The sequence below is a fragment of the Mauremys mutica genome, chromosome 8 (genome assembly GCF_020497125.1).
Source record: "Mauremys mutica isolate MM-2020 ecotype Southern chromosome 8, ASM2049712v1, whole genome shotgun sequence".
Lineage (NCBI taxonomy): Eukaryota > Metazoa > Chordata > Testudines > Geoemydidae > Mauremys > Mauremys mutica.
In genome coordinates this window covers 34,683,005-34,708,308 of record NC_059079.1, presented here as the reverse complement: position 1 = coordinate 34,708,308, position 25,304 = coordinate 34,683,005, and the positions used below count along the sequence as shown (strand labels likewise).

The 25,304-nt window shown below is 46.7% G+C and overlaps 1 protein-coding gene across 6 annotated transcripts in view; it reads left to right on the top strand.

Moving 5' to 3' along the window:
- Window positions 1-25,304, top strand: part of ABCA4 (ATP binding cassette subfamily A member 4) — a 118,521-nt gene that overhangs the window by 3,908 nt on the left and 89,309 nt on the right. For 5 of the 6 annotated variants that reach the window (XM_045028735.1, XM_045028736.1, XM_045028737.1 and 2 more), the window contains exons 1-3: window positions 20,255-20,437; window positions 24,106-24,195; window positions 24,558-24,798. In XM_045028735.1, the coding sequence (XP_044884670.1) occupies window positions 20,333-20,437; window positions 24,106-24,195; window positions 24,558-24,798 (436 nt within the window). In that variant the 5' untranslated portion in view covers window positions 20,255-20,332. Of the gene's footprint in view, window positions 1-4,595; window positions 4,690-8,060; window positions 8,203-10,755; window positions 10,896-13,602; window positions 13,731-20,239; window positions 20,438-24,105; window positions 24,196-24,557; window positions 24,799-25,304 lie in introns of those variants that run through there. The other variant, XM_045028740.1, reaches the window with a different exon arrangement.

Below are 25,304 nucleotides of genomic sequence, written 5' to 3'. Positions count from 1 at the left end.
AGTGGTGGGGGAGGGGTCTTCACTCGCTCCAAGTGAAGGACCTACCGCCTAAATGCCGCCGAAAATCCGGAGCGAGTGAAGACCCCCCCCTGCCATCGAAGTGCTGCTGAGGACCCAGTAGGGAACCAGTTATTAGGATTTTGGGAGCTCATCACTGGGCCCAGGTAAAATACTTCAGCCATCCCCACCTTGCACTTCTCAGCTTTTATGGTCAGCCCAGCCTCCTGGAGTTGTTCCAGCACCTGTTTAACCTGGGACACATGACTTGAAAGGGGGAGCATCTTCTAGGAGGATGTGATCCTGTCTCCACCCAGTGGACAGTCAGATTAGTGAGTCCAGGCTGGTTGGAAAACAGCTGTCGGTATAGATGCAACACCTCTCTGATCTCCGCTTGTTGGGCCAGGGTTAACTGATCAGAGAAGGGAATTGTTTCTGGAGGGAGCCAGCTCCTGCCTCAGGGAATAGATCTACTAAAGGGTCATCTCCCTGCTCCTCCCACTGTCCACACACGGCCAACACCACATTCCCCCTGTCATAATATGGCTTCATCCTATTCACATGGTACACTTGGTGGTGGTGTGCCCGGTTAGGCAGCTCCACCACATAGTTTACCTCATTTAGTTGATTGACAACTTAAAAGGGCCTTGCCAGGTGGCCTGTAGTTTGTTTTTTCTCACGGGGATTAGCACCATCACTTGGTCTCTGGTGGTGTAGGTGCGGGCCTGCGCCATGCAGTCATACCAGACTTCTGCTTCCTCTGGGCTCTGGCCAGATTCTCCTTGGCCAGGCTCATGAGCTCCGCATGTCTTTCTCGGAAGGTCAAGACATACTCCACCACCGACTCTCCATCGGGAGTGGCCTTCCCCTCCCATTCATCTCTCATCAGGTCCAGGGGCCCCCTTACCCTCCTTCCATATAACAGTTTGAAAGGCAAAAACCCAGTAGACTCCTGGGGCACTTCCCTGTATGCGAACATCAGGTGAGGTAAGTACTTGTCCCAATCATGTGGGTGCTGGTTCATAAAGGTTTTCAGCATCAGTTTTAGTGTTCCATTGAACCTCTCCACCACCCCATTGGACTGGGGGGTGATATGCTGAGGCCCAGCTGTGCCGGACCCCACATTTCTCCCACAAGCACCGGAGCAGGGCTGACATGAAATTGGATCCTTGGTCTGTCAAGACTTCCTTGGGGAACCCCACTCTGCTGAAAATGGTCAGCAGTGCATCTGCTATGGTGTCTGCTTCAATGGAAGATAAGGGCATTGCCTTGGGGTAGCAGGTAGCGAAATCTATCACCACCAGAATGTATTTCTTTCCTGACTGCATCATCTTTCTGAGAGGCCCCACTATGTCCATAGCCACCTTCTAGAAAGCATCCTCTATGATGGGCAAAGGTCTCAAAGCCGCTTTCCCCTTGTCTCGGGCCTTCCCCACACTTTGACAGGGGTCACAGGATCGGCAATACTGTTGGACAGTAGTAAAGACTCCAGGCCAGTAAAAGTTCTGTAGCAGCCTCTGCCTGGTGTACCGGATTCCCTGGTGCCCTGAGAGTGGGATGTCATGGGCCAGGTACAGTAGCTTGCAGCAATACTTCTGAGGGACCACAGTTGCCTGTGGATTCCCCCATGAATCCACTTCCCCTGGGGGAGCCCATTCTCAGTACAGGAATCCCTTCTCCTACAGGAACCTCTCCTGGCAGCCTCTCCCCATGGTCTGTGCTGCACTGAGGTCGGCCAGGTCCCTTAGTTTCCACAAGGAGGGATCCTTCTGCAACTCAGCCTGGAACTTGGCGGCTGGGGAGGGAATGGGGACCTGCTCCTTCTCAATGGCTGGGTCTGAAGCCGCCGCACCCCTGAGCTTTGTCCCTGGGCACTCCTCCCTCACCAGGATAGGGTCCTGCGCTTCCAGTGAGGTACCCTCCCCGAGGTCAGGCGTAGTGCCCCTCACTGGCTCTGGCTATGGGTCATGACCTGGGCATTCTGGGGGTTGCTTGGCCAATCCTCTAGGTCCCCCCCAGCAACACCTCAGTGGTGCACCCCCCACATCCTTGGGGCCCTCCTTGGACCCCTATTTCAGATATACCCTTGCCACGTGCACCTTGAATGGGGTCCCACCCACCCCTGTCAGGGTCAGATAGGTGTTGGGCACCACCCGATCTGGGGCCACCACCTTGGGCCGGGCCAGCGTCACCTCAGCACCCGTGTCCCATTATCCATTGACCTTTCTCCCATCCACCTCCAGAGGAACAAGGCACTCGCTCCGCAGGGACAGCCCTGTGCCCACCCTGTAAACTGAGAACCTTGAGTCCAAAGCATCCAGCCCCCCAGAGGAGCTGGTCTGGGAAACTCCTCCCTCCTGAGCAGTTGGTAAGTTGCCAGCCCCCCTTGCCTGGGAAGCCTGCCCCTCCTCCGGCTGTGTCTCTACCTAGTTAACCTGGTGTGGGTTCGGTCTGCTCAGTCTGTCCTTGAGCCTGGCGCACTGGGTCTGTATGTGGCCTCTCTGGCCACAGTAATAGCAGATCATGTCCCATTGGTCCCCTTGAGACAGTCGGTTGGTCCTGAGGCTGAATATTTCCCTTGGGGGCGGTTCTCTATAATTCCCCTTTGGGAGGTTCCAGGGTGACTCTCTCTCTGCATCATGGTGGGCCTGTTCCTTTGGGACTCCTCCCTGCCACCCCCTGACTGGCTGTTCACAAACTCGTCAGCCAGCTGCCCTATGCATCGTGGGTCCTCCAGGGCCGCCCAGAGGGGGGGGCAAGAGGGGCAATTTGCCCCAGGCCCCGGGCCCAGCAGGGACCCCCACAAGAGTTTTTCGGGGCCCCTGGAGCGGGGTCCCTCACTCGCTCCGGGGGGCCCGGAAAACTCTTGCGGGGCCAGGCGCAGGAGCTTCTTCGCTCCTGGTCTTCGCCTGCGGGGGGTCCTTCCGCTCCGGGGCGGAAGGACCCCCAGCCCGCGAATTACCGCGGAAGCGGGACCTGCCGCCGAACTGCAGCCCGGTCTTCGGCAGTAATTCGGCGGCGGGGGTGCCCCTTCCGTTCCGGGACCCGCCGCCGAAGTGCCCCGAAGACCCGCGGCGGGGGCCCCCCCCGTCGAAGACCGGGCTGCACTTCGGCAGCGGGTCCCGCTTCCGTGGTAATTCGGCGGCGGGGGGGCCCCGCCGCAGGTCTTCGGGGCACTTCGGCGGCGAGTCCCGGAACGGAAGGGGCCCCCCCGCTGCCGAAGACCCCAGGCCCCCGGAATCCTCTGGGCGGCCCTGGGGTCCTCTGGCTTTTTGTCCACCAACCATAGCCTCAGGTCGGATGGGCAATGTTCATATAGTTGCTCCAGTACAATCAGGTTAAGCACATCCTCCTTAGTGTGGGCCCCACCTGCCCACTTGTGGGCATATCCTTGCATTCAGAGGGCCAATTTTAGATATGTGACCTCAGGGGTTTTATGCTGGCTCCGGAATCTTTTCTGGTATGGCTCGGGAGTCGACCCATACTAGTGTAGCAGGGCCTTTTTTGAACAGTTCATAGTCCCCTGCATCCACCCCCTTCCATTCTGCTGTACATAGCCGAAGGCAGCCTGCCTGCCGCCCTCGCGGTAACTGGCAGAGCGCCCCCTGCGACTTGCCGCCCCAAGCACACGCTTGGCGTGCTGGGGCCTGGAGTCACCCCTGAGCCTAGGATAAACTTAATTAAAGCTAATAGACAAAGTTACAGTGGAAAAGACAGGGCAATTCTAAACTACTTCAAAACTCCAAAAACTCTGTTTTTAATTATACTGTGGAATTCCTTTCTGCTAGATCCCCTGTCACCGTTTAGCCTGAAGAAGGCCGCGGGCACGTGTTGCATTCTGCAGATTGCTGTACATATCTGGGGAGAATTTCCTATGTGCAAACTAACTACTCGGGATTTGGGGAGAGTCTGTTGTGGCTGTTACAGGAAATGTAAGGCAAGGTGGATAGGCACAGAATAACACAGCTAGCCCTCCCAGCCCAAATACAGCACAGACAACAATAACAATAAAGGGCCAGAGAAGCGGGGAATGTGTGGTAGTTGCTATATGCTATAGCTATCACAGAAAGATATCAAAAGGAAAAAAAATAATAGTTTTAACTAGTCAGACAAGCATCTGAAGGGAAAATATATTTTGTGGGGGTACAACTGCTAACTCAACAGAAGGAGTTGGTTGCAGGTGTGCTCCATGAACCTTGTCCTTTTTCATCCCTATAATTTCCTGTGGGCCACAGAAGCTGTTAATCCCATTTCACAAGAAGCTCAGGGATGGTTGTTATTCTTTCTCTTCTCCAATCTCCCCCACCCAGCCCAGCAGTCCTGCGTCACTGTCTGACTAGCTGCTCTTCTCAATAACTGTCTAGAATTATTATGTTTTGCTGTTAGTTTAGTCATCTATTCTTAGCTGTTTAGCACCTGCTGCCTCCTCTTTTTTTCCACCTTAGCTCTTTAATCAGCCTTGGTTTTTAAACATTCTTCCAGTGGAGGGAGAGGAGCACTGAGTTCATGGTGATGTTCAGTAGGGCTCTGTTTCTTTGGTAAATTACTGGATTAATGATGTCACATTTCTTTTGTATACACCTTTTTTTTCCCTCCAGCTTCGTTTTCTGGTGGAGCTTGCATGGCCTTTGTCTTTATTTCTTGTCCTTGTCTGGCTGAGGAAGGCTAACCCAGTCTATCGCCAACATGAATGTAAGAATATATATTATAAAATTAAAACATAATAATAATTAATAACTTGTATTGCAATAATGTCTAGAGGCCCCAATCAGGACTCAAGGCCCAGTTGTGCTAAGTGCTGTACACATAAAAAGATGGCCCTACCCTAAGTAGTTTATAGTTTTAGTAATTTTTAGGCATATAATGTCCCTGAATTAAAGTAACAAAACAAAAAATCCTATGTTAACAATTTATGGGCCATTTCCCTGCTTATAAAGGCAGCAGTCATACCAATATTATCCTAATAGTAGATACTAGGGGTTGTCTATTCTGACGGTTCTGAGTGCTGCTCATTTCTCTGCCATTGATGGCACCCTGCTCTGCCAATAACCCCTCCTCTCATTTCCAAATGTAATTGCTTGGCTCTATGCACATATTGGTCTAAACACTGGTCTAACTTACCCTCTGGGATATCGGTAGGGTTGCAAGGTTATAGATCTAGCCAGAATTAGGCCTGTTGTTGGAAATCTTTCCAAGAAATTTTCCAGAAGTTTCCAGATCACAGGTCCTGGTTCTCATGGGGGACATCAATCACCCTGACATCTGCTGGGAGGGGAGAGAAATACAGCAATGCACAGACAATCCAGGAAGTTTTTGCAGAGAGTTGGGGACAACTTCCTGGTGAAAGTGTTGAAGGAACCAACTAGGGGCCATGCTCCTCTTGACCTGCTGCTCACAAACAGGGAAGAATTGGTAGGGGAAGTAGAAGTGGGTGGCAGCCTGGGCAGCAGTGACAATGAAATGGTCGAGTTCAGGATCCTGACAAAAGGAAGAAAGAAGAGCAGCAGAATACAGACCCTGGGCTTCAAAAAAGCAGACTTTGATTCCTTCAGGGAACTGATGGGTAGGATCCCCTGGGAAGATAATATGAGGGGGAAAGGAGTCCAGGATTGCTGGCTGTATTTTAAAGAAGCCTTATTGAGGGTGCAGGAACAAACTATCCCAATGTGCAGAAAGAATAGTAAATATGCCAAGCAACCAGCTTGGCTTAACAGAGAAAACTTTGGTAAGCTTAAACACAAAAAAGAAGCTTACAAGAAATGGAAACTTGGACAGATGACTAGGGAGGAGTTTAAAAATATTGCTCTAGTATTCAGGGGTGTAATCAGGAAGGCCAAGGCACAATTAGAGTTGTAGCTAGCAAGGGATGTGAAGGGTAACAAGAAGGGTTTCTACAGGTATGTTAGCAACAAGAAGGTGGTCAGGGAGAGTGTGGGACCCTTACTGAATGGGGGAGGCAACCTAGTAACAGATGATGTGGAAAAAGCTGAATGCTTTTTTTGTCTTGGTCTTCACAGACAAAGTCAGCTCCCAGACTGCTGCACTGGGCAGCACAGTATGGGAAAAGGTGAGCAGCCCTCTGTGGTGAAAGAGCAGGTTAAGAACTATTTAGAAAAGCTAGACATGCACACAAGTCCATGGAGCTGGATATAATGCATCCAAGGGTGCTGAGTGAGTTGGCTGATGTGATTGCTGAGCCATTGGCCATTATCTTTGAAAACTCATGGCGCTCAGGGGAGGTCCTGGACAATTGGAAAAAGGCAAATATAGTGCCCATCTTTTAAAAAAGAGAAGGAGGCGAATCCGGGGAACTACAGACTGGTCAGCCTCACTTCAGTTCCTGGAAAAATCCTGCAGCAGGTCCTCAAGGAATCCATTTTGAAGAACTTGAAGGAGAGGAAGGTGATCAGGAACAATCAACATGGATTCACCAAGGGCAAGTCATGCCTGACCAACCTGATTGCCTTCTATGATGAGATAACTGGCTCTGTAGATATGGGGAAAGCGGTGGACGTGTTATATCTTGACTTTAGCAAAGCTTTTGATACGGTCTCCCACAGTATTCTTGCCAGCAAGTTAAAAAAGCATGGATTGGATGAATTGACTATAAGGTGGATAGAAAGCTGGCTAGATCATTGGGCTCAACGGGTAGTGATCAATGGCTTTATGTCTAGTTGGCAGCTGGTCCTGGGGCCAGTTTTGTTCAACATCTTCATTCATGATCTGGATGATGGGATAGATTGCACCCTCCGCAAGTTCGCAGATGACACTAAGCTGGGGAGAGAGGTAGATACGCTGCAGGATAGGGATAGGGTCAAGAGTGACCTAGACAAATTGGAGGCTTGAGCTAAAAGAAATCTGATGAGGTTCAATAAGGACACGTGCAGAGTCCTGCACTTAGGATGGAAGAATCTCATGCACTGCTACAGGCTGGGGACTGACTGACTTAAGTGGCAGTTCTGCAGAAAAGGACCTGGGGATTACAGTGGATGAGAACTGGCTATGAGTCAACAGTGTGCCCTTGTTGCCAAGAAGGCTAATGGCATATTGGGCTGCATTAGTAGGAGCATTGCCAGAAGTTCGAGGGAAGTGATTATTCCCCTCTAGTGGCACTGGTGAGGCCACATCTATAGTATTGCGTCCAGCTTTGGCCCCCGCTTTCCCCCCTGAAAGGATGTTTTGAATAAATTGTAGCGAGTCCAGTGTCGGGCAATGAAAATGATTAGGGGGCTGGGGCATATGACATATGAGGAGAGGCTGAGGGAACTGGGCTGCAGAACAGAAGAATGAGGGGGGGATTTGATAGCAGCCTTCCCCTGCCTGAAGGGGGGTTCCAAAGAGGATGGAGCTAGTCTGTTCTCAGTGGTGGCAGATGACAGAATAAGAAGCAATAGTCTCAAGTTGCAGTGGGAGAGGTCTAGGTTGGATATTAGGAAAAACTATTTCACTAGGAGGGTAATGAAGCACTGGAATGGGTTACCTAGGGAGGTGGTGGAATCTTCATCTGTAGAGGTTTTTAAGGCCCAGCTTGACAAAGCCCTGGCTGAGATGATTTAGTTGTGGTTGGTCCAGCTTTGAGCAGGGGGTTAGACTAGATGACCTCCTGAGGTCTCTTCCAACCCTAATTTTCTATGATTCAATTCAATTAATGAGTTGATTTGGAAGTCCTGGGATTACTCCCCACTTACTCTCACATTTATGAATATTAATATGACATAGTCCTTAACATATTCATTTTAGTAAACATGGAGGGTGGGATTTTCAAAATGCTCATCATCGACCTAACTCTGCTTCCTTTGAAATAAATGGGAGTTCTACTACTGACTTCAGTGGGAGCAGACTTAGACCAATTCTGAGTGGTTTTGAAAATAATACACAGAACATATGTCTTTTTATTTGACAAAGACAAAAACCTGAACATTTTTTCCTGGCTGGCAAAGTAACCATAACATTCCTCTTGCAAAAAGAAAACCTGTGAAGCTCCTAATGTTCATTCAAGTTGCCTTAGGAATGAAACCCAACAATTAATATTTTGTCTTCTCTTCTCTGTTTCATATACACAGGCCATTTTCCAAATAAGGCTATGCCCTCTGCAGGAACGCTGCCATGGTTACAGGGCATCTTCTGTAACATGAACAATCCTTGTTTCCGAAGCCCCACCCGTGGAGAATCTCCCGGAGTTGTGTCTAACTACAACAATTCCATGTAAGCAAAGAGGAACCTCCTGCATTCAGGGAAAAGAGATGTGTGTGCTAGGTTGGGGCTGCATTAATATACTGAGGTCCTGGAGAAATGCATAGCAGCCTGTCTCTAATGCATATCACACATGTGACAGATCTTGGTGAGCAGTCATGGAATAATGTCAGCCACAAAGTCCACCCTCAAATTGGCTGTAATCCCCATCCCCTATCAATGGGGTGGGTACATGATAAAGAATATTTTATAGAATTATTCTGCAGTGTGAATTCAAATCCAACCCTTGGCAGAAAGTTGAGCATCCAGGAAGACTGGATTGTTCAGGATAGAGATAACGGAATATAGAGCTTTTCAACTGTAGCATGTAGATCTAGATCTAGCCCTGGTCAATAAAAAACAAAAGGTTGCGTCTGATGGCTGTTCTATGGCCTGTGTGAAATGAGTTTGGTGGTGTCCCTCCAATTGCCAGTGAACAGGTGTCCATATCACAGAAACCACCTCTTCAGTTGCCTATTTTAGTAGAAGTCTAAGATCAAAGGCCCAGGATTTAAGAGTATAGAACCTGAATTGTCTTTTCCCGCCATTTGAGATACTTCCTCTAAATCAGGGCTGGGGCAAACTGGCAATGTGGGAAAGCTTGCATTGACTCCGCCCATGCTGTACCTGTCTTGGGAACATATAAAAAACTTCCCTCAGTCTGGCAACTCTCAAACACTAAATTCACTAATGGGGAGATGGGCAAAATTCTGATCTTTTGGTCAGAATCATCTTTGCCAGTGCTTCAGTGTATTGTGTATTATAGCTGACTCATGCAAGTCATGGAGTTTAGCAGGGCAAGGACCTCTAGAGTAAAATGAGGACAATTGCAAAATCTGTTAAAACACGCAGAAAATAATGGCCACATGCCCACTTGTTGGGGGCGGTTTTATATTTTGAGCAGTGATACTCAGACTTCCAAAGTTCAAGAGCCTAATTAGCAATCAACATTGCCTAAAAGAGCCACATTAGTGTGAATTCATTGTTTCATTTACTATAGTACTATATATTCATATTTAAACAGTATGATAGGGGAAATATTTAGTTTAGTTTATTCTCACAGCAAAATGACTGACCAAGTATTATTATTTTATCAACTACAGTTGGTTAATAATATAGTAAAAGCATCCTGGTTGCTTAATAACTTAGATTGGCTAATAATTAAATCAGTGTTTTAATATCATGTGCTGCAAAGAGCCACAGAAAGACACATTAAAGAGCCATTTGCGGTTCATGAGCCTCAATCTGAGTATCATTGCTTTAGAGACTCCAAAGCAGAAACATTCATGAGCTAACAACATCAAGGCCATCAAAGGTGCAGCCATCTGAAACTGACCTACTTTGGTTTTCCCTTTTCATTCCACTTTCTTTTTTTATCTGATTTAACATTTTAAATGTTAAATCAAACAGAGTAGCCTATGAGCTAGTGCATTTGTTTTCTGTATAATGCACCTTTACTTTTCTAGATAGTCTCTTTTTCCAGCTGCAACTTTGTGAAGCAAATCAGACTCAACACATCAGAAGAGGCAAACACTCTGTGCTCTCTGAGAGACTTGACTTTACTTCCTTCTTGTTTTCCTGTTTCCTATACTCTTAAAATAAGTTATTTAGGTTGAAAGTATCACTCTTTGTATGGAAAAATATAGCACTCTTAAAGAAATGCAGTGTTTCAGCACCAATGTGTGTCCAGGTTCAGCTCATGACCACTGCATAGGGAGTGGTCATCTGGGACAGCTCAATACCTAGATGTGCTCTGTTTCTCACTGCAACTTTTTAGAATTTATTTGTACCTGTCCCACAAATACAGAGTCTGATTCTTCCATCCTTACTTCTATTGTACTACTGTACCTTACTCTATGGGGTGCTGCTCAGCATGAGTAAGTGTGACCAAATTGGGCTCAAAGTAATTTTCATTTTCAAATTGGGCATGTAGGTTGCTGCTGTTTAGTGCATGAGAAGACAGGCTCAGCAGAAGGTTTGGGGAAAATAATTCAGAGGTTTCCTCAGAAGGATTGGGATGACACTCCCTTTCCACAGGGAATAGAGATGTACAGGATGTTTTTCCTTACCAGGGGACAATATACTGAACTACCTTTTCAAGTTCCCAAATATAATTCCACATTCCACAATTCCAAAATTGCTGTTTAGTGGAAACTTTGATTCTCTTACAATAGCTCAAATAGTCTCTCTGTAATATCCGTTAGAGTGATGCTGCTGTAATGAATCCATAGAGACTGACATGTCTGTAGCCTGACAACATTAAAGCCATTCCAAAGGGTTTAAGTACAGAAATAGGCTTTAACCAAAATCCCAAATCTTAACATGCTCAAACTTTGGGGAAGTTTGGATCCTAATCCAGATCTGAACATTGCCCCCTACATCTAGTGGACAGTATGCCAGATTAACCTGTGTATGAAGAGCCTCATTCTCTTTGTTTCCATGTTTCCCATGACATGTAAGGTTTGTCTTACCTGCCCTGTGTCATTAGTCTTTACTTTACTAATGACTCATTGATTCTTCTTTCAGCTTAGCAAGAGTGTATCAAGATGCTCAAGAGCTCCTACTCCAAGCACCTGAAATCCATGACCTGGGCAGAATCTGGGAGGAATTGCGCATTATGATCCAGTTTATGGAAACAATGAGGACTAATCCTGAAAGAATTGCAGGCAATTTGTTTCATTATATTCTTTAGACTGTAGTACATTCCTGCCCGAGACCTGGGTAATCCTCACCTCTGCAGACAATGTCAGGAGTGACAATACAATTCACACCTGCCTGTTGGTAAACATACATTTAAACATTCTGTATTTGAATGGCCTTAGAAATGATTGATTTAAATTCTAAAAGGACACTCCCAAAATTAGTGGTACAAAAATGGATTGGCCCTGAGAGTGACAGTGGCCTATCTTAGCTACAAATCCTTCACCTCAGGAGGAGAGATATATATATCTATATATATATATAGATATATATATATTGCTAAAATCTAATATTGTGACTCAGCAAATATTTGTTAATAAGACAATATATACAGTGACTCCAATAAACCGTATGATACAGGTGTTCTAGGATGTGTGTGCATATACTATATGGATGCCATGAGGGGACTAACTCATTGTGAAGAGATTGGGGCACCTCAAAATATCCCAAAATGTAGGCTTTTTAAGAACACAAATATATTCTGAGCTGCATTTTGGAAGCAAGCTGCAAAAAACAATTCCAAACAATCAGCCCTGTGGGAGTAAGGGAAAGCACAAAATGCCAGAGCTTTGAAGTTCAGAGTTCCAGGGCTGCACTCCAGGTTTTTAAAGCTTTTCAACTTTCTTTGCAATCCCAGTTCTGCATTCAACGTTCCTTTACAGGGCATGTCAACTCTATTTAAGTCAGAAAATAAACAAGTGTGTTCCAGCTGCCAGGCATCCTGTGTAGCCCAATATTAGTGCTGCTTCAGAATCCCAGTTTAAAGTCAACAGCCTGATTTATTTTAAAATAAAAGTTGCATTCTGCTTGTTCATAAAGCAACCAACAAAACTAATGTTGGTGATAAAGAAACAGGATGAGAAGCGCTACTGGCTCTGTCTGTGTGTGTCTGTGTGTGTAAGTATATTACATATATAAACTGTGTTAAGAGAACATTAAGGGGGAAAAGTCAAGCACTCAAAAATTAGGAAATGCCACAATTAAGGTTGTCTCTGTCTGTGAGCCTGATCCCTCCTCCACAGATGAGGCACGAACAGTGGGGAGTACAAAAGCACAGGATACAGTCTCCCTGCTCTCAGTTCCTGACCTTGGTGCCACAGCAGTCCTAAGTTTCCTGCAGGAGCAATTGCAGGGAAGGTCTTTCTCAGCCCCTGGACTCCTGTGCGTGTTCAGTGCTGATGGAATCTTTGGAGTATTTACCTGTCAGACCCTAACAAGTCTCTACTGAGTGTGAACTGAGATATTCAGAAGCTCATAATTTGGCCAAATTTAGCAGATTTTCCCAGGGTTGGCAAAAGATGTCACATGCTGACACCTGTGCAACCTCCCTCCCTCCTCAGGCTCCCCAGCCACATTTCAAGAGCCTGCTGCAGAGCATGGAGGACTAGAGTTTCTCAATTAAACAATTACAAGAATTGTTTTTAATATGGGCAAAATACCCATTTCCCCCTAGCTTTATTCTGAGAAACAGCTGAACTGTTTTTGCTGAAATTTTCCAAAACAATTCAGTGTGAGGTAGACATCTAGCATGGAAAATTTCACCCAAACACTAGTCTGGTGAAATTAAAAGCAACTGAAAACAGGTGTACAGCAAACTTAAGTATGGGTGGCACTACCTGCACTATCCTGAGATACACTAGAAGATTTAACAGTAATGGTGCAGAACTTATGGGCCAAATTCTGAGATCTTTACTGAGTTTTTAGTTGGACGGTTCTCATGCAAAATTCCCATTGACATCAGCGAGAGTTTTAACTGAGAAAAATGGAGCAAGAGCTTTCAGGGTTTGGCTCATTAGTAACCTTATCAGGAGTTAAGGTGTTTTGGACCCATTACTGTAAATTATATAAAGATGGAAGGAATGGAATTTTGTGGCCTTTCGTGTGTGTGTGTGTGTGTGTGTGTGTTGTTTCTTGAGTGGGATTTGTTCAATAGTAGGGACTACAAAGCTTTAATGCTGTTCCTTGAGCCATGACCCTTGAAAAGAGTAATGAAGTTTTGCTTGTGAAAGATTTTAAAAGGGCCATTTTTACAAAATATAAAATCAGGCTGATTGCGCACGTTGCTGTTGACAGTGAATGCCAAGTGAGTGTAAATGACACCGATTGTCAAAGGTTGTTTGTAAAACACCCAGCAGGATGGGGAGGGGGAGACTGGGACATCACAACATCATAGTAACTGAAAATGTAAAACAAAACATTACTTCAAAAGAAAAGGCCAAGATTTCCAAATGTGACCAGTGATTTTGGGTGCCTCAGTTTTCATGCTTTTAAAAGCAGTGCTCAGTTATGGGGGAGGTCCCCTTACTGCTTTTAGGAGCTACCTCACTTCTGTCTCATTCAAAGTGCAAGGGTGTGGTGTGTGGGGAGGGAGATGTAAGGTTGGGGGGTGTGTGAGTATGTGTGTTTTAAAATGCTTATGTTCATTAAGCACCCCCTACTTTTTCCCCCATAATTCAAGCACTGTTTAGGAGATCTGATTTTCAGGCAGTGGGTACTCTATATTTTCTGAAAACAAGGCCCTATTAAGGTGTCTGGTGAAGGACCTCAAAGTCACTAGTAACTATTGAAAACCTTGGCCAAAGCATACGGTTTCCAGGGGTCTAAGCAGGGGATTCTTTAATTCACCTTGTCCAGCTTCTCAGTGCTCTTTACATTGCTTCCCTCTGCATTCAGGAAGAGGGTTAAGAATCCGAGACATCTTGAAAGAAGAGGAGACTTTGACGTCCTTTCTGCTGAATGATGCTGGCCTCTCAGACTCAGTGGTTTTCCAGCTGATTAATTCTCAAGTGCGCCCTGAACAGGTGGGTTGATATAGGCTATGTCTACACTTACAGCAGCAGGTAGAGAACGTACACTGCAAATGCCCCCAGCGTCCGTATAAATAGCAGTGTAGAGGATGAGGCACTGCTTAGGTGAGAAGAGTAAAGACATGCCAGAACCTTAGCGTGTGTACCCTACATGGCTCTCTACATGCCTAAGCATTGTCTCCCCTGTCTATCCTGCTGGTTTTAGCAGTGTAGTGTTCCGGAACCTTTCACTGCCATGCATGTAGCTATACAACAGTGTGAACGCAGCCTGCCTTTCACTGTGGTAAGTAGCTACATGTACCCTACCCAGTGTAGACAAGGCCTTTTTGTTATATCCTTGGGGCAGCCGGTGTAGGAAGCAATCACTTGAGGCCAGAGAGCAGACAGCTAACCAAAACCTCCATTTTATTTACAGACACAGAGAGCTCACTCAGCCGGTTGAAACCGGCTGAGCTATCCCTTAATAGTCTAACTCAGTTGCCATAGTAACAAAACCCATGACAACCAAATACACAACACTTTTGGTATAACAGCATCCACCTGCTACTACAAGGCAGTTATCTGTGTGGAATGGAATGTTTGTACATTCAGGAATAAAAAGCAGCCCAGCTGGAGGCACCGGATGGGTGACAGCGCCTCTTCCCCCTTCATTAGTTTTTCCAGAATCCAGACTTATTTTGGTCTTAAAAAATACCTGGGGGATGTACTGAACCAAGGTACTATGGTTTGCTGCCTGTGTTACTCCAAAGCAGCTGAGTTTAATATTTGGTAGCTACACTGCCTAGCAATGAATCTGTCCCTATGATCAAAGACTTGGCTCAGGAACATCATGCAGCTGTGCTCCATTTTAACTCAACAATGTGGTGAACAGCAAGAGAGAACTCTGTGGGTAGAAACATTTAACTTCGCTGCCCCAATGTCAGCTGGGTCACACAGGGGCTTTATGGCACTGTGTCATGGAGAAAGGTGGGAGCAGTGAAAAGCAGACCAGCTGTCCTGGATCCTTAACGAATAATAGATCTACTCAGAAAATTCACAGTGAAAATTGCAAGTCAGATCATTCCTGAGATAGCTACTCAGAGGATTGTATCTGACTAAGTCCAGGATGTCTTTGGCCTTCTATGTGCCAGTGGCTGGGGAGCTCTGAGAGGAATGCTGTGCTGATGAATGACCATTGCTGAATCAGACCTCTGGGATTATTGCTCTCCATGCTCTGTGGCGGGAGGGGGGGTGGGGAATAATTCAGGCTGAATGACACAATTCTTCTTTTTCATTGTCACATAAAGCACAAATGCTGGAAATGTGTGGGCCTGCTTGTGGCCAGCAGGAGAGGGGATTAATGAACTTGCATTCACTTCTTCTCAGACTTGACAGGTTCTAGCTGCTGTGACTGGTTGCCAGATTACTCATCCACTAAAGGTCTGACTAGAGCTACGGGAAGCTCCCTCACCCAGTGAGCCCCCCAGGCCAGATCCATAGCTGGTGTAAAGTGGCATATCTCAGCTGACTTCAATGCCACTTTGTCAATTTACACCAGCTGAGGAGCTGAAAAGCCAAGTCTCTAGTGCTCATGAAGTAAAAATACAGAAAAGGGCCCTGTTGGGGTTCACTTCACATTTCCTTTCATTCCTCATCCCCCTCCTAGGCCTGCTATACTAAGGAAATGACCCATTGTTTACTGGTTGTTAGTAGAGGGTTCCCAGCCGCCTTTACTTATCTAGTATTGAAACCAGTTTGGCTATATACAGGGCCAAAATATTTTCAGCACAGCTGCAGAAAGCATGATCCTGACTTCCCGTACCGTGGATATCAGTCATGCTTTCTGTAATGGTGTTGTGAAAGGTTTGGCTCTTTCTACATCAGAAGCCGAACCATTTTCAACGCCAGCTGAGGAAGAGCCAAAGGAAACCTATTGTTGACAGTAAGCACTGGTCAGGATTTTTCCACCCAAATAATTTTTAATTGGAAAATGCCAATTAGAAGAAACTAGGGTGACCAGATAGCAACTGTGTAAAAAGAGGACAGGGGGTGGAGGGCAATAGGCACCTATATAAGAAAAAGTCCCTATAAAAACGGGACATCTGGTCAGCCTAGAAGAAACCAAAATGTTTTGCAGAAAACATTCTGAATTTCAACAAGCTCCATTGACTGGCATTGTAGCTTTCCATGGGTACAGTTTATTTCTAGGCTTTTGGCTCTAATCACTGTAGCAGCAGCTCATCTTACAAAGGTTAATTTCACCCTGTGAAGTAGGGCATGTATTAGCCACACTTCACCCATGGGGACCTGAGACACAGAGAGATTAAGGGCAGGTCTATGCTTAAAATGCTGCTTCTGCGCAGCTGCACCATTGTATCATGTAACAGAAGACGCTCCTATGCCAACGGGAGAGCTTCTTCCATCAGTGTAGCCCTGTCTACATGGGCTGTTAGGTTGGTATAACTATATTGCTCAGAGGTGTGGATTTTTCACACCCCTGAGCGATTTAGTTATATGGATATAGGTCTGTAGTATAGATCTCGCCTAAGGCTGTAATTTTCAAAGGGCCTCTGGGAGTGACTTTCAGTGGGAATTGAATGCCTCACTCCCATAGTGAAAATCGCAGCCCATGTAACTTACCCCTGCTGGAGGAGGTGGTAGAGCCAGGACTAGACTACAGATCTTCCAAGTCTTGCTCCAGAGGCTTAATCGCAAGACCATATGTCCTCTCAAGGATCTCCTGCTATTCCAGATTTGGCTCTTTTATGCATATACATAGTTAAACACAATCTCTCCCTCTCTTCCCCCCAACTTCAAAGCAATTTGTTAACAAGAGTCTCACTCCTTGGCAAAGCTAGCTGCCTCCTACTATGCTGGGTGTGCAGGAAATGACACACTGAAATGAAAGCAAAAACTGATCAAAAAGCCTGCTAGTTGAAAAATAGTTTGTACTTCAGCTTGCATGTTCTGGCTAAACAATGACACTGATAAAATTAGTAGAGTTTTCCTCTAAAGAGGTGCTTTTGGGTTGCAGCACAGAGAAAGATAAGCACCTTAGAAAAGGTTGGCTACAGCCCATATGGTAGAACAACTTTAAAGGGTGGAGATTGGGTGTTTTTCTAACCTCTTCTATTCCTGGGCAGTCTCAGAGGGCAGCTACATTGTGTAAATAAAATAACTTCTTGCTGTTCTGCGATGAATCCCTATCAGTAACATCCACATCATGGTTTCCTCACTTGCTTTACAAACCCAAACAAAACATTCTGACTAGCCATCAGTGCAGCTCACTTTGAGCCTGGAACTTAAGTATTGCCAACCCCATGCCAGGCATCTGGAACACTTGTGAAACACTTTGAATACATCTACACTGCCTTGTAAACTTGGGCTCAGACTCAGATTTGATCCCAACCCCCCACTACTGTAAACACAGGAATCTTTCTGACTCAAGTCGCCAACTACTCAGAACAGGATTGACTGGGGTGGCGGGGAGTGAACCCAAGTCTTACTGTGACTTGGGTCCAAGCCCTGTCATTTTGTAGTGTGGACATAGCTCAAGCCACAGACCCAAGTCAGTATTAGTGCAGTATGGATGCGTTAGCTTGGTTGTGAGACCCAGGTCCAGGAATTGTTCACCCAGGTTTACAATGCAGTGTGGACGCTTAAGCACTGTCTCCACAAGCACAGGTCCCACAAACCCGGGTTTACAATGCAGTGTAGATATAGCCCTTGTGTCCACATTCAAAAATGCTACCTATGCTTCCCAAGCTTTGAGCAAATCCCTTAACCACAGTGGGTTAATTCAGTCAAACTGAAACAATCCAACTCTTTGTAACGACACAAGCTGTATTTTTTAACGTATTCTCATGCATCCCTCTTTGGATTTTGCCTGAAAAACACAAACCAAATCTAAAAGTCCAGTCAGTACTGACATGTCCTCTGTTGCTTTCTATCCTCTCCCTTACTATCAGAGTTGTGCTAATAATATAGCCATGAGCCCTTAGAATATCTGGCTCGCCACAGTGTTCATGAGTTTAGGCATCAGTATAAAGTAACTTTGCTTTCCCAGTGATGCCTGCAACAGCAGATCACCCCTAGGGGACATCACATGGCACAGTCACAGGCCACACTCCATTGATCTGTCATATTTAACTTTTGAAGATTGATCATCTAATGACTAGATTTTCACTGCTGCAGATTAGCCTGAAGCAGTGACATTGCAGAGTGTGCTTATCCCATCACGGTTCCCTTAGAGGGCGAGAGCCTATCCTTCCCAGAGTGCGACGGGCAGGGCTGGTTCTAGGGTCCCATTTGGGGCAGTAGGAGGGGAATTGGGTATTTGGGGGTCTCTGGATAGTCCTATTTAAAAAAAATAAACAACCTTCCCGGTGTCTAGGGACTAGTTAGGCCCCAGGGGAAAATCTTATATTTTAAGAGTTTAAAAAAGTAAAATTTGGCTACTGTGTCAGGATTTTGCTGTGATTTATAATTTATATCATGGATGAGGACTGTACATACTGCACATATTTTGGCCTTTCTGACAATAATTTGGGGGCCCTCGAAGATCAGGGGTGAGGGGGAATGTCTCCTTAGATCCTGTGCGATGCTAGGCCTGCCTATGGGTATTGCATTGTCTAATAACTTTGATTGCGCACACACTCAAAATATAAGCAGTCGTTTAAAGTATCAGAAAACTGATTGATTTTAATTTTAATTTCTGTGTGCGCTATATTTCATATGTGAATGTTGCTTTGTTTGTGTCATATGGTGCATTCTCTACAGCCTTGTCTACACACACAAGTTGTGTTGCTTCAATGTACTCGCATAGTTAAAGTAACACATCCCTCCTTATATGCACACAATAAGCTATATCCGCATAAGGAACCTTTATACCAGTATAACTGCAGCCACACTAGGACTTGTACCACTATAACTATTTTGGTAAAAAGTCACACCCCTAACTGAAATAATTACAGTGGTACGAAATCTGTGTGTAGACCAGACCTTTGTTGTCATTGGAGGTTTGAGAATCAGAATAGGGTCAGCTGGGGTTAGGAGCATGCTTGACCCATGCCAAAGGTAGAGCCACATGGCATGTTTGGCAGGTTCTGGGGCAACACTGACATTCACATGGGAGCCACATTCATTCCTCCTTAGCCAGCAGGATGGTTGGGTATGACACAGGCCCTTCTTGAGGTGGTGGGGAGGGAGAAGAATACTTCTGTCTCCAGAGGTGAAAGTAAGCGGGTATGGTCCGGTGGGCAGCCCAGAGCCCTTTAAATCCCTCCCGCGGCTCTGGCGGCCGGGCTGGGGCCGGGATTTAAAGGGCTCAGAGCTCCCCACAGCGGCAGGAGATCCGGGCCCTTTAAATCTCACCCCCAGCCTGGCAAAGCTCGGGTTTCCCCACAGCGGCCGGAGCCGCGGGCCCTTTAATTTGCCCCTGAGCCCCGGGGGGCTCCCAGCCACCTTTGCAGCTGGGAGCCCCTGGTCAGCCACAGCCACCTCCCAGCCACAGCCGGTGCTCCAGGGCCTTTAAATCTTGAGAGGCCCTGTCTTTTCCGCTTGAGGGCCCGCCTCTTCTGGATGAGGCCACACACCCCTCAGGACTCTGGCAGTACCGATAAGTCCTGTAAGTTACTTTCACCCTGTCTGTCTCTGAAAACAACTTGGATTCCCCAGAGAGGGGAGAAAAACCTTGCCTAAAGTGGAGGTGATTACACATGACATCAATTGGTGGTCACTCGAGGGCTGTGGCTTCAGATGGCTGTGTCACCCTACACATAGGCGCCAACTTTCTCCAGCGCCAGTGGGTGCCCGTGCCCCCCCAGGCCCCGCCCCCATTCCAACCCCATCCCCAAAGTCCCTGCCGTAACTCCACCCCCTCCCTGCCCTTATTGAATCCCTTCCCCAAATCCCAGGGCCACCCAGAGGATTCAGGGGGCCTGGGGCAAAGCAATTTCAGGGCCCCTTCCATAAAAAAAAGTTACAATACAATAGAATACTATATTGCCCCACTGGCCCCTCCCCTCTGGGTGGCCCTGCCAAATCCCCCCTGGCTCCACCTCTTCCCCCACTGTGCTGTGTTCCCCCCTCCTCCCCCCTCCCTCCCTGCCCCGCGAATCAGCTATTTCGTGGCACAAGTGCTGGGAGGGAGGGAGGAGAAGCAGGACTCAGTGGCACGCTCGCGGAGGAGGCAGAGGTAGAGGTGAGGTGAGCTGGAGCAGGGGAGCGGGGTGGGGCCACGGGGAGCTGCCGGTGGGTGCTGAGCACCCACCAATTTTTTTCCATGGGTGCTCCAGCCCCGGAGCATCCACGGAGTCGGTGCCTATGACCCTACAAGCAGCAAAGAATCCTGTGGCACCTTATAGACTAACAGACGTTTTGCAACATGAGCTGCATGACCCTACCAATGGAGGCATTGGTAGGGTCTAATCATAACCACCAAGGTATTAATATTGTCTCTGGTTGTTATTGAAAAGCCTGAAGGTTTCACAGTGATAAAAGTGAATTGTTGTTTTTGGCTGCAGTTTGCCTATGGAGTCCCTGACTTGACTCTGAAGGACATTGCCTGTAGCCAGACCCTACTCAACCGCTTCATTATCTTCAGCAGCCAAAGGGGTATGCATGCTGTGTACAATGCAATGTGTGCCCTTTCCCAGGAGAACTTGCAGCAAATAGAAGACTCCTTGTACGCAAATGTTGATTTCTTTAAGCTTTTCCAGCTGGTGAGTACTAACACAAATCTTCCTGCTGTGCATTGTTTCTGGTATTCTACTTCAAGGATTTTCTTTGCATTATAGAACCCATGTTCTAAGCAGTCATTTACATTTTTGCTAGGGCAGATAATTAGGTCACTGGTTATAAGAAAGGCTAAGATTTAGTCACAGGTAATTTTGGTAAAAGTCATGGACAGGTCACGGGCAATAAATAAAAATTCACGGCCTGTGACCTGTCCATGACTTTTACCAAAAATACCCCTGACTAAATCTCTACTTCTGGGGCCCCACGTCTCTAGAGGGCCCCTACTCCAGTGCTGGGGGTTGACTGCCTCTGGCCACTGCTTCTTGGGGACCGCTCTCCGGAAAGCCTCCGGGCACCCCTGGGGCTGCTGCTCTAGCTGCCCTGGGAGCACTGCCTTTCGGGCGGTCCCCAGGGTGTCCCCAGGACCGCTGCTGAAGCGCTATCTGGAGCCAGCCACACTGGCCGCTGCTCGGGTGGTCCCCGGAGCCAGCTGCCCATGGCTGCCCAAGCAGTGGCCGGTGCAGCTGGCCCCACCCTGGGAGGGACCACTGCTCAGGCACTCGCCAGGGCTGCCCCCAGGACTGCTACTGGCACAGCCCTGGGGCCAGCTGCACCGGCCACTGATGGCACAGTCCCCAGAACCACCTGCCCGAGGAGCGGCCAATGCTGCTGGCCCTGGGAACCACCCGAGTGCCTGGCCCCAGGGTTGCTACAGCAGCAGCCAGTGCAGCTGGCTTTGGGGTGGCCCCCGAAACTGCTGCTGGGCACTCCCGGGAGCCGCCCCCAGGACCAGTGCCTGGGCGGTTCCCGGAGCCAGCTGTCCGGGGCCTCCCAAGCAATGGCCGGTGCGGCTAGTCCTGAGGACTGCCCGAGCAGCTGACCCCGGGTTGCTCCAGCAGTGGCCGGTGTGGCTGGCCGTGGGGCCCCATAGCCAGCTGCTTGGGCAGCCCTGGAGTCAGCCACACCAGCCACTGCAGAAGTCACGGAGGTCGCGGAAAGTCACGGTATCTGTTATAGGAGACATCTGATTATTTACTTACAGGATTACTAGCCTAGTGGATAAGGGGAAAATAGGTGACATGGTAGATCTTGATTTTTAGCAAAGATTTTGAAATAGCCCCACGTGACATTCTCATAAGCAAACTCGGGAAATGTAATCTAGATGAAATTGCTATGAGGTGGGTGCACAACTGGTTGAAAGACTGTATTCACAGAGTAGTTATCAATGGTTTGTTTTCGAACTGGGAGGGCATATCTAGTGAGGTCCTGCAGGGGTCAGTCCTGGGTCCAGTGACTTGAATAATAGTGTGGAGAATATGTTTATAAAATTGATGGATGACACTAAGCTGGGTGGGGTGCTAGCACTTTGGAGGACAGGACTAGAATACAAAATGATCTTGACAAATTGGAGAATTGGTCTGAAATCAACAAGATGAGGCCTCACCAGTGCTGAGTAGATTGGGACAATTACCTCCTGTGTCTTACATACAACAGTCCTGTTAATACATCCCAGAATTATATGAGCCCTTCCTTTGCTATCTGGGCTTGTTTTGCTGCAGTGAGGAAAGTGAGCCTCTTTCCAGAGCACTGCTGTTATTGCAGCTGGTTGGGTAGTTGTCATGATTACTCCTTTTCAGATGCTCGAGTTATATGAAGCATAAACACAAAGATAAAGTTATTTAATATCTTAACACAGCTCAGGGGGAATTACAGTTGTACTCAATGCTGAATCAGTTGCTCATTGAAACACAAAAATCCATGTTGAACAAGAGTTTCTTCACCTGCTCCATGTGTAATCAATCTTGGCTCAATGCAGTATCAGGTGGATTAACATGGAACCACTTGGATTAAGAATATCTGAGTTTGACACTGACTCTGTTTCTCTTCACTGCTTCAGGCCATTCTGTATTATATGGCCCTGTGGTTACATTTGTACAACATAACCCACCATGAAGCTAAGTTTGTACTCCTAGAACTTCTCATGTAAGTGAGCTCTACTCACTGGACTTGATTGTCCACTGCCAGGCACTTTTTCTAGTCGTTTCCTCCTATGTGAATGGAGAATTCTCACTTGTACCCATTTTCACACTTACTTTGCACAGAAGTAAATGACTGCACAGAGTACAAGGCAGTGCAGAGTCAGCCAGCCCATTGGGAGTAAGGTTTCCAGAATTGGGCCCTATATTGGCTCAAAGAATCCCTTCCACTCTGAAGGGCTCCATTTTCTAATGACGTCACCTTCTCTCCCAGTGAAACTGAAAACGTTTGGGCAAATTTCCATCCCACGCTGTGCTGCAGCTCCTAGTCCATTGGGGTGCAGTAAGCCTCTATAGAACTGTGCTCTATGATATTTGGGGTGAGAGAAGCTCACTGCCTGCACATGCCCTGCTCCCTGCCAATCCTGTCTCACCCCCATGCTGCGGTAATGTAGGAGGATGTTGGTGGGGCAGGATTTGCCTCCTAGTGAATCATTCAGTCATTCCAGAGCACATCTATTTAGAAGGCTTTCTGTGATCTATGAATCGTATCAGATGCATCATGCTGGCTCTATTTAAAAACAGTAATTAGCGCACACAGGCATTGCTCTGTGCACTATGGAGGAGGAGGTGACAATTTCTTCTCTGGCTAATGAAAGCTGTTTCCATGTAGGGTACTTATCATGGGCTCTTTCCTGTTTGCTTAGGAGGAACTTTGCTAGTTTTTTATTGTTTACACCGGTTACTGTTCAGTGTTGCAAAATCTTTCAAAGAAGAAAAGCCTGCTCTCTGGCGTTTCACAGTTGTATCCATTTTCAGGCTCTTGGAGGCATCAGGGGAAAGTGAAAACATAATTTGAGGCAGTGTTGGTAGCAAGCTCCTCCATTCATTGTAACTGACATGTTAAGGTACAAGCATGTGCTTTCCATGAAACTGCTACTTTTGTGATTCCCTGTTAGTTATCTGCAGAGTGCAGCTTCTTCTGCTTTCTTAACTGCTGCCATCTGAAAGGAGGAGCAGAGGCTCAGAAAGCAGTATGACATGCAGTTCCAAAGGAACCTTTTTAAGAGACAGCCTGATTATAAAGTTTAATAGTTAATTTAAAAGACCAGCTTTATATTTTGTTGTAATCCTAAAGAAAACAGCAGCCTGAGGAAGGAGAGTGAATTAGATACTCCAGTGCAGGATGGCCGCTTTGTGCCACACCACTGGCATAATCTGGCCTAAAAGCCATTTTTACTGGTCTGGGAGGATAACCCCAATACAAAGCACCTGACATGGGGGCTTTTAAGCCATTCGCCATACTTGCTGCTGGTGAAGCAGAGGGAAGGGACGTAGCCAGGACTACCATGCACCACATACATCTCCAGCTGTTTTCAGTGCCCCATGGCCATTTCATCCCATTGAGAGTTAGAGCAGTTAGTTACTTTACTCAGACTCCCCCCCCACACACACACACCTGTAAATAAATTGTAGCCCTCCAGGATTTTACAGTCAATAGCTGGGACAGAACTCTGAACCTTCTGCTCAAAAACAGACTCCTACCACTTGAGCTAAAGGAGAATCTACAGCCCTTTAGACAGAGCTTTCCGTTCCTTGTCGTGTAACTGGGTAGTAGACACCATTGTTTGGTAGACACTGGACTCATTTCATCTCTATTTTTAATTTAATCACAGCTTCCCACTGTTCTAGACAGTAAGTCGCCAGGTGTTGACCTGAGATCCTGGGGGAGAGTGCTGTCTAATGTGTCTCAAGCAGTGCGAGAGGTAAGCAGTCTGATAATTAACTGAATCACCTGGTTTTGGCAGTGCCCAGCTCTCCTCTGCCCTTGTTTGGTCCATCAGTTTGTCTCACAAACATCTGACTTATCTGAAAGAATCCAGACTACATCAGTGGAATGGTCAAGGAGTGACAATCTCTGGAAAATACATTTTTAGTCTCTTTCCCCACCGTAAATATGGGTATAAACTTCAGTGGCTATGAACCATGACAGCCTTTTTCAGTGGGGCAGAACAGCACAAGCACCAAAACTGTCTTGTTGCCAGAGGGCTGGGCACAATCAAGTCCAACCCATTCTGGTTTTCTTGTGGAGGGTTGCTGTTAATAAAGAAGTCTTGTTTTGCTACAGTTAGCCAGGAGGCCAAGCATTCAGGACCTTTTGTTGGTTCTGCAACCCTTTGTACAAGGTGGAGGGCCAGAATCCTTCAGCCACCTGATGAGCGCCTTGTCTGATCTTCTCTGTGGCTATCCAGAGGGAAGTGGTTCCAGAATATACTCCTTCAACTGGTATGAAGATAATAACTACAAAGCCTTCCTAGGGGTTGACTCCACCAAGAAGGAATCCATATATTTTTATGACAATACAACCAGTAAGTCTATTTCTGCTGTACCTTAACGGCTGTATCATAACTGGTGCTGGGTATCTTTTTGTCTGATAGAACATGGAACACTTAGTGATAGATATTGTTCTTGGGTCAGTTACACCCCAGGGTCTGAGCTCAACTGCTATAGGATCCTTCCTGTATTTTACCCTAAACCCTGCTGCCATTTAACTCCCCTTTTTCTCTATGAATGTATATCCACCAAGGATTATAGATCTATCTACACATGCCTGGTACTATGCTTCCTGGGAACAGGAACAGATAAAAGAAATGCTATCCAGCTAAATGACTCTGCTAAATGCAAGAATAAGATGGAAATTCTTTACACAGAGAGTTTAATACTGAGTTATATCTTAGGATCCAGTTGCAAACCTTTCCAGAGTTCAGGGTGTTCAGTCCCAGGGCTTTTAGTTTGGACTCACCTCCTGTTAGTACCATGTGTGGATTAAACTACCATGGGCAGGCATAGAAATAACTATGTACAATTCAGTAAC